Below are 9,177 nucleotides of genomic sequence, written 5' to 3'. Positions count from 1 at the left end.
GATATGATATTACCTTCCCCCTATTAGTCCTTGGCACAGCCCCTTGTAGTGTAAAAGAGTAATTTATAAATACACTACAGGCGCTGTCCTAGAGAAGAAATGGGCCAAATATATCACTTCGTTTAATTTTCGTGCGACGATTGGCGAAGGTTAGTTGAGGAGATTAAATATAGGGAGATGATAAATTCGCGCACCCCTTTAGGATTATTCGCACCTTTTTAACGCTTTTTGACGTCAAAAAGCGTTGAAAAGGAGGGTAACGTGAATAGACTTTAACGCTTTTTGGCGTCAGCTCACGTTAAAGGGTGTGAATAATCCTACATGGGGTGCGAATTTATCATCTCCCTTAAATATACTCCAATCTCTTTCGGTGTTTATCGTCCATTCGTAGGAGAGTATATTTTGGTCGAATCCCGAAAATCTCTCTCTTCCTCCCTCTTTCGGTGTTTATATTTTCACGTTATCTGCTTTAGATTCCAATACGATCGAGCTCGAAACCCTAAAAATCTTATCTGAAACCCTCTAAATTTTGTTCGAATTCCGAAATCTACATTTCAAATCGCCAAAAAAAAACCCCCAAATCTCCAGTCTCCCAACAACAACAACAACAAAAAAAAAATCCCAACTCCAATGTACAGATCCTCCAAATCATAGCGAGAAAATGAAAAATCAAAACTTAAGTAAGCAATTTCAAAATCCCCCCAAACTCCTCTAAAAATCTCTGTAAAAAATCCGAGAATCTGGAATTCCTTCCTCTTCCAAATGGCCAAATGCTTCAGTTTCACGGCAACGAGAGACTGGTTGTACCGTTACTCGTTCTCGGCGGCCGGACTCCGGTCATCGACGGTCGATCTCGGTGATGGCACAACGATCCACTGCTGGGTCCCACAAAACCCTAGGCAGGACCATCCATCTCTCCTCCTCATCCATGGCTTCGGAGCAAATGCCACGTGGCAGTGGAGCGATCATCTTAGGCCGCTCATCTTGAGGTATTTTTTATTTATTTTTAAAAAAAATCCATTTTAAAATTAATAATATTATTTGATTTCTAATGAAAAGATTTTTTTAATGCTCTCGTAATTAATGCTCCATAAATTTTTAAGGGTGATGATTTTTTCACCCCAATATAGGATTATGCGCCTCTCCACCCTTTTCTGGTGATTTGACGTTAAAAAGTTAAAGTCTGTTATAATTCACGGTGAATTGTGGGGCGCATAATCCTACACGGGGTGAAAAATCATCTCCCGTTGTTAATCTCTTCTATCCTATTTTGAAACCAGGAACTGACATTGTTCCAACTTTGGTAATTTATAATCTCTTATTTATAATACTTTATAGCAAAATCTAGTGATATAAGATATAAGAGAGTATCTTCTTAGAAAATATTATTTAAAGTACATTAGTTTTATTACACTATATATACTATGAGAATAGAGTTCCTAAGGTGTCACCTCATATAGCTTATATGAGGTGGCGCTTAAAAAGATAAGGGGCCCACTTTGTTTGGATGATCCAAAGCATTCATTTGATACGCCCTCACATAGATAGGGTGTGCCCAAAAAATCAACTTCATAGGATCATCCTAACCCTTCCATTTGTGGAGGTTGAAATGGATGGGTATAAACCTCCATAAATCTGCCCATTTTTAACCTCCATAAATGAAAGGGTTAGGATGATCCTATGGACCTGATTTTTTGTAGGCACCATATCCATCTAAGGGCCTTTCAAATGAGTGGTTTGGATCACCCCAAAAATGTGGGCCCTTTATGTTTTGTGAGCGCCACCTCATATAAGCTATATGAGGTGACACCTTAGGAACTCTATTCTCATATACTATATGTAGGCACAATATATGAGAGAGTGATATATCGGCCTTATGACTGGGGTTTGAACTCTTAGAAATAATTTCAATTTTGATCATCATTATCACAACCCTTCGCCATCATCACTGGCACAAGCATTGAGGTGAATTAACTGTAACTTTTTGTTTCCTTATTTGTAGAGAATTTCAAATTATAGAAAATTTCATAGCTATTATAGTCAAGAAAACTCAGGTTAAATCCATCAGTCTTTTGGCCCAGATTTCTCAAAACACTGATAAAATGTCTTTGTTACAAACAATTAAAAGGAAATATCTGTGTACACGTAATCAGAAGGGAAATTAAGGGGCCGTTTGGATACACAGATTTGAAAACAGTGTAAAAGAGGGTTCATGATCAAGCTGTTGTATGCTGTCTTGACAGCGCTTGGATTTTAAGTGAGAATTCATGTTTTAAAAATCTCTCGTGCATCCAGAGATTTCTAAAACCTGGAAATATGGGAGGATCTGCTACTCTCTTGTTGACAGAAAGAAGGGCAAGAACTAAAAAACGAGTAAAAAAACGACGGATGGTCCGCTTCTTCTCATGTCTCTTAGCTACAATTTTGAAGAAATCCCGGATTCTAAAATCCGCGTATCCAAACGGCTTCTAAGGGGCCGTTTGGATACACGGATTTTAGAATCCAGGTTTTTGGTTTGAAAAGAGTATAAAAGAGGGTTCATGATCAAGCTGTTGTCTGCTGTCCTGACAGCGTTTCTTGGATTTTAAGTGAGAAATTTAGGTTTTAAAAATATCTCCCACATCCTGAGATTTCTAAAACTTGGAAATATGAGAGGATCTGCTGCTCTCTTTCCGACGGAAAGAAGGGTGAGAAGTAAAAAACGAGTAAAACACGACGGCTGGTCAGCTTCTTCTCTTGTCTCTCAGCTACAATTTTGAAGAAATCCCGGATTCTAAAATCCGCGTATCCAAACGGCCCCTAAGTGTTTTCCAGACCAAAGTAAGGAGAGCAAGTGAAAGACTTAGTTTCTAATACTTAATATTCTCTAGTATTTTATATAAAATGATGCCATTGGGAATATAAATTATAAGAGCTCTGACTATATTTGTTTTTTTCCCTGTCAAGGTTCAATGTGTACGTGCCAGACCTAATCTTCTTCGGCGACTCGTTCACGACTCGGCCGGAACGGACCGAGTCGTTCCAGGCCCAATGCATTATGGCGATGATGGAATCGTTTGGGGTGACTTGGATGAGTCTGATCGGGATTAGCTATGGGGGCTTTGTGGGTTACAGCATGGCAGCACAGTTTCCAGAGAAGGTGGAGAAGGTCGTGTTATGCTGCGCCGGGGTGTGCTTGGATGAGGGGGATCTCCAGGAGGGGCTTTTCCCTGCGAAGGATGCTGGAGAGGCGGCGAATATTCTGTTGCCGCAAACGCCGGAGAGGCTGAGGCAACTGATTCGGCTCTCTTTCTATAGGCCGCGGAAAACATTGCCCACCTGCTTTCTCACGGACTTCATTGACGTATGTCGTTCTCTTTGACTCAAAATTCAATTCTACTGCTCTCTGTACTCTCTACTTACTGTTCTCTCTACTGATTGTTACGTGCCTAGATGGGTCCCACTTAGTGTAGAATAAATTAGTTTATATTTTTTATATGTTGTGAAATTTTATCTCTAGTTGTTGTCATGGATAGTAGTCTTAGAGATAAGAGTTATCTAGATTGGCTTGGGTAGGAGTTTTAGAGGAAGTGGTAAGTGGGTTTTCTATTTATAAATAACATGTAAGCAGTCTTTACAAATCAACGAACAAATTATCCCAAAAGTAGTGTCCTTGAGCACAAAGGAGGACGGACCCTTCCCTCGAAATGGGTCAAGTGGCTGATCTTCCCTCTACGAAGATCAATTATGTTTCGAACCAAATCGGGTTTGTAACATTTGGTATTAGAGAAGCACGATCTTGCGGCTTCAGGTAGCAGCAAATCAGAGGAATAATGGATCTATGGGAAGAGATAATGAGAGAGATTAAAAGGCAATTAGCTTCTATGAATGCCAAGTTCAATAAGATGGCATTGTCGCTTGGCATGAGGTTAGAAGAACCTCTATGTCTCCAGAAACTTAAGTAAAGAGTTCAATGAAAGCTTTGTCGAGAAGGCGTCAACAATGAAAAAGAAAGAAGAAACACAAAAAGGGGACAAAAGAAGAAGAGAGAAGGACAACAAATAGAAGAAAGAAAAAACAGGAAAGAAGGACATTAATAATTTTCAGCGTTCTCGATTCTGACAAGGTCGTCACTAGAAAATCTATCATTCCTCTCAAACTTTCCAGCTCTATCGAGAAGATCCTCACCCACAACCACTTGTGCATCAAAATATCAATTATTTCAAAAAAAAAAACACAACGAAGGAGCTTTGATGAATGGCATGATGAGATTGGAACTTGGTTTGAAAATGGAGCTGCCTCAACCCCTGATGATGACGTACGAAATTGTGACTAATCGCAAGATGAAGAGAAGAAGAAAGAGAGCAGGAAGGAAACAAGAAAAAGAGAAGTGAGAAGTATTTTGGAAGGTCTTACGCAAGATCTCATTTTTCACCAGTTGGCAAGTGCTTAATCTCCAACCTTGAGGACAAGGTTGATTTCAAGGCAGGTGGAGTCTTACGTACCTAGATGGGTCCGACTTCGGGTAGAATAAATTAGTTTATATATATATATTTTTTTTATCTTTAGTTGTTCATAACACTTACTTCTGGAGGAATACTTTTGTTTAGTTTCTTCTATCCAATCAATGGTTGATATGGGTCATCTTTTTTGTGGGCCATATGGCAAATAGATGATGATTGAGGAATCATACTGATTGGACAGTCCTGAATGCTGGATAGGTGGCCGTCGATCAGAGCCTCGATTCAATGGGCCAAAAGCCCATTCTCTAGTTTTCTCTTTGATTTAGTTTCTTCTATATGAACCAATAATTGATATTGATCATCTTTCCGATGGGCCGCATGGCAAATGACTGGTGGTAAAGTCACCATACTGATTAGACAATTATGACTGTCGAATTGGTGGCCGTCAACTGGGAGTCTGCATTCAATGGGCCGAAAGCCCATTCTCTACTGGTCTGTTTGATTTAGTTTCTTCTATCTGAACCAGTGATTGATATTGATCAGCTTTCTCTAGGGCCCTATGGCAAATGGGCTTTGGTAAAGTCATCAAACTGATTGAACAATTCTGACGATCGGGTCGGTGTCTGTCGATGCTCACTGATGGGATGGTTTGGGTTGTTAGATATGTAGACAATCTTGATGGTCCAGCCAATGGGCTTTTTAATTAGAAGTCTACATCCATTGGGCGAAAGGTCGACTGATTGGGTTGTTAGGATTAAGGGCGGTAGAGACAGAATAATAATGATCGACATGTAAAACTTGCATTGATTGGATGATTAGGCTTGTTAGTTATATGGACAATCTTGATGGCCCGGCGAATGGGCTGTAATCCCATTGCTGCTGGCGATGATGACACCATGTTCTTGAAAGTAGGATTGCATTTCCTTTCTTTACTTTGTTTTGGTGTTGTTTGACCATCTCGGTCATTGAGCTTTTGCCCCTTTTCTTTAATAAATCATTACCATTCAAAAAATTGATTGCATTTCTTTTGAAAGGAACTTGCTCCCATTATATCTACAAATCCCTTTTAAGTTCACATTGAATTTGGGCCTTGGTCATTGCAAAGAAGGATTTTAGAAGATTTTGGGTTTCAGATTAATGTCGCATTAAATACACCCATGTGCATGTGCAGTAAGAAAAATTATTAACAATTGTCAAAAAATAATGTGCATTAGACAGAGAATCTGTGGGATATCACACCCCAAATTTCACAATGGATTACATCAAAAGGTCCATCACTAGTACTAGAAATGGAATTAAATAGTAAGCAAATTTGTTAGCTAAAGGGGAGTTTTGTAAAGACAATCTTCTGATGAAATTTCCGATTCAGAATCAGACAAAGCAGTCAATATAGGTTCAGAAAGATTATCAAGAGAATGCCACAGATTGCATGGATGTGGACAATGAATGGTGAATGGAGATGGCTGAAGCTGCATGTGTGGGAGTAAAATAATAGAGGCCACCGTGCTCCTTACTCCAATCATCTTCTTTGGAAATATATACACTTTGCAGCCTCATGATTGATGGGAAGCCAATGATAAAGCCCATGCCTGTCGAGACACAGATAACATTGTTTTGAGCATTGCTCCTTCAGTGGCTCTTGTTCCCTTCAGTGTAATGTTGAGCAAGGTTAGTAAATGCTACTCCTGAATAAAATCCCCACATTCGTAGTGAAGCCAATGAGCAGTTGGATTTTTGTTCATATAGCATTCAGGTTTTCTTCACTATCCTTGGTTATTTTCATTTTTCCTTTTTTTTATTTTGTTTTTCACTCCCACTTTCAACATGCCACAGGAGTACATGATCTCCTTGCAAAAAAATAACATAGCCAGATCACAGGGTGAACACAATCTTTTTTCTTTTTTTTACAGAATTGCAATTAAGGTTTGCTTTGCCATTTGCTTTTTCAAGCAGGTGATGTGCACAGAGTATGTTGAAGAGAAAACAGAGCTGATTCAAGCTATAATCAAGGACAGGAAGTTTTCAGATCTTCCCAAGATTACTCAGGTACTGGCTTCTCTTACGAGCTACAGTTTCAAGTGGTCAGAGCATAATTAAATGGCAAATACTTTTTACCTATGTAGCCTTTGTTTTGGCTTGGTAAATTAAAGGAAAAGAAAGCCTTGAGCAGAATACCCTTTTATAGAAATAATTCCCTTGTGAAATAGTTGAGATATTAGATGATGAACATGTCTGTACAGAAAGAAAAAGAACATAGGAGCCTTCAACAGCGGCGAGTCACCCATGTGACTCGCCTCAAGAGTTGACTCGTACGACTCGTAAGAAGTTTGACAACTTCCCAATCACCTTGATCTGATTGATAATAAGTAAAAATCACTAACTAGTTCTTTCCTTTTTTGTTGTCTAAAAGGTTAAGGGTTTTGGAATGATTGTGTTTGTTGTGACTATCTAGTCAAATTTCTGTTTTCAAACAGGGAAGTAGAGTGATTACCTTCTAGCTAAGCAGTTGTTTCTCCTTAGTGCAGCCAACCTTGATACTCTGGGGAGAGCAAGATCAGATATTCCCTTTGGAATTGGGTCACACATTAAAACGGTTCGTACTATCTTGATAAATGTACTGTAATGTAGTCCTTAAAATCATTTTCTCCATGATATTTTGTGCAAATTGGAAACTTTGTAGGCATTTGGAGGAGAATTCCAAACTGGTAATCATCAAGCATGCTGGGCATGCTGTCAATCTTGAGATGCCCAAGAAGTTCTGCGAACATTTGAAGGAGTTCCTCGTTGATTCTGCTCCACAAGGAGGCAACAACAAGGTAGATTCTTTGCATTCATTTGTCAGCACCTATTTTCCTAAAGGAAAACAATATATTCGTCCCGTCTTCTTCCCCGGACACCCCCATATAGTGTATTTATGACTGCAGTCCCAAACATTTTCCCGTAAATGAGTAGCCATAAATGCACTATAGGGGGTGGCCAAGGGAAGAAAAGTAGGCGAATATATCTCTTCCATTTCCTAACTTGTATAGCATGGGCTACAGCCGACAAGAGGTGACTCCAGAGCCATAGTGTAGGCAAAGTCATGTAGGATGGGCGAGGGAGGTTTATTTCTGATATTTATGGCTTCGCACATTGGGAGAATATGATATGTATAGCTGCTTAAGTTATGTCAATGTCAAAAGGAATTCTTTTTGTGCTAGAATTGAATTGCAGTTTACTGTGAATTGAAGGTGGGTATTGGATCTCTAATCCTACAGGTGAGTCTGATCGATGCCGGAAAACCAATATCAATGTGCAAATCTTTTGTGATCTCTTTACTTTCCTCAAAAAATGGAACAAAGGGGAGTTAAATTAGGCGGCAGGTGCATTGGTGAATAATAGTTGCTGGATTACCACAATACTTTGGGTTGAAGGAAAGCCCTCACTAAGGACTTGAATGTGATAGTTTCAAACTGAGGATGCCTGTTGTAAAACCCAAAATAGTTATTCATTTCAGATGTTTGTAAGGAACATATCAATTATCAAGCAAGGGGAAAAACAGAACTCAATTTTTGGGTCATGAGAACTTTAGTAAGATTTTTTACAGGCTATGATTGTGCAGCTGATTGTTAAAATAGGGAAATGATTCATTGGACAATCTGTACACTGAATGATGGGTGTATACATTCACAACAATATACACTGATGGACTCTGTTCTAAAAGGCGGCCGCCTAGGTGCTGGACGCAGAAAAAACGCACCATCCAGGCCCTGGGCGTTTAAAAAAGCGGTCTCACCGCCTGAGCGTTCTTAGGCCGCCGCCCAGGCGATAAGGCGGCGCCTGGGTGCTGAGCGTGGGCCTGGGCGGGGCGGGTTTGAAGACTCAGATGAAGATAGAGTCCTAGTCTTGGAGGGAGAGGACAATGATTGGTGAAGACTGAAGAAGTGCTTGGATTTTAATCTTTTTTTGGTCATGGATTTGTGTTGTATTGTTAAATACTTAAATTATTAAGTACTTTATGCTTAATTTCTTATTATGTTATTGACTTTTGTTATTATTTAATGTTTAGTGCTTATGCATAAAATGGTTTGGATTGTTATGTATTCAAGTATTTATATTTTATATAAAAAAATGCAAGATATTATGAACATATATTAATATCTAAAAGAAAATGAAAAACGGTTCAAAACGCCTGGGCGGGTGGGCGGCGTTGGGCGCTGGGAGGTTAGTCAGCCGCCCAGCTCCACCCAACGCTTTTTAGAACACTGCTGATGGAGTGTGGGGACCCTTCAAAGCATGTTTGCGCCTTTAGAAGGCAGTGGGCCATAAACCTAGCCATGGTTTGGTCGTGATAAAGTGCGGTAACAGAATTTTAGGGTATTCGAGTCCTGTTGGGATTGTCGATTCCAATGAGGCTGAAGCAATTGCTTTACTCTTCGGACATCAGACAGTGGACGTTGAACATCATATCTTCTTCACACATAATGGAGAACTCGACTCAGCTAATGTGGTTGCAGATTTTCTTGCTAAGGAAGATGGGAGTAAAGAGGCTTTAGTTATGTGTAATCTCAGCCCCTATATAATCTTTTGTTTTTTTTCTTCCTTCTAATAAACTTAGTTTCAATTAGATCATAATGATCAAATGTTGGTGATGAGTGGCATATACACCAAACATTCAGTGTTACGCTTGACATTAGATCATTTTGTTGAATTTTTGTGCACATTTGCTTGTTAGTTTGTTGCTCAGTTGCTTTTA

At 39.4% G+C, this 9,177-nt stretch overlaps 1 protein-coding gene across 1 annotated transcript in view; it reads left to right on the top strand.

The window, feature by feature from the left end:
• Positions 1-376: 376 nt before the first annotated feature.
• The window catches only part of LOC143890606 (uncharacterized), a 32,881-nt gene continuing 24,080 nt past the window's right edge, over positions 377-9,177 (top strand). The window contains exons 1-7 of the mRNA XM_077395314.1: positions 377-989; positions 2,947-3,343; positions 6,396-6,488; positions 6,968-7,035; positions 7,123-7,258; positions 7,700-7,734; positions 8,790-8,983. Of these exons, the coding sequence (XP_077251429.1) occupies positions 763-989; positions 2,947-3,343; positions 6,396-6,488; positions 6,968-7,035; positions 7,123-7,258; positions 7,700-7,734; positions 8,790-8,983 (1,150 nt within the window). The 5' untranslated portion in view covers positions 377-762. The remainder of the gene's footprint in view (positions 990-2,946; positions 3,344-6,395; positions 6,489-6,967; positions 7,036-7,122; positions 7,259-7,699; positions 7,735-8,789; positions 8,984-9,177) is intronic.

Source organism: Tasmannia lanceolata, unplaced genomic scaffold (assembly GCF_043159265.1).
Source record: "Tasmannia lanceolata isolate RefF3 unplaced genomic scaffold, GAP_Taslan_0.1 ptg000013l, whole genome shotgun sequence".
Lineage (NCBI taxonomy): Eukaryota > Viridiplantae > Streptophyta > Magnoliopsida > Canellales > Winteraceae > Tasmannia > Tasmannia lanceolata.
Note: the sequence above shows the minus strand (reverse complement) of the source record. Positions and strands in the feature narration are given on the sequence as shown.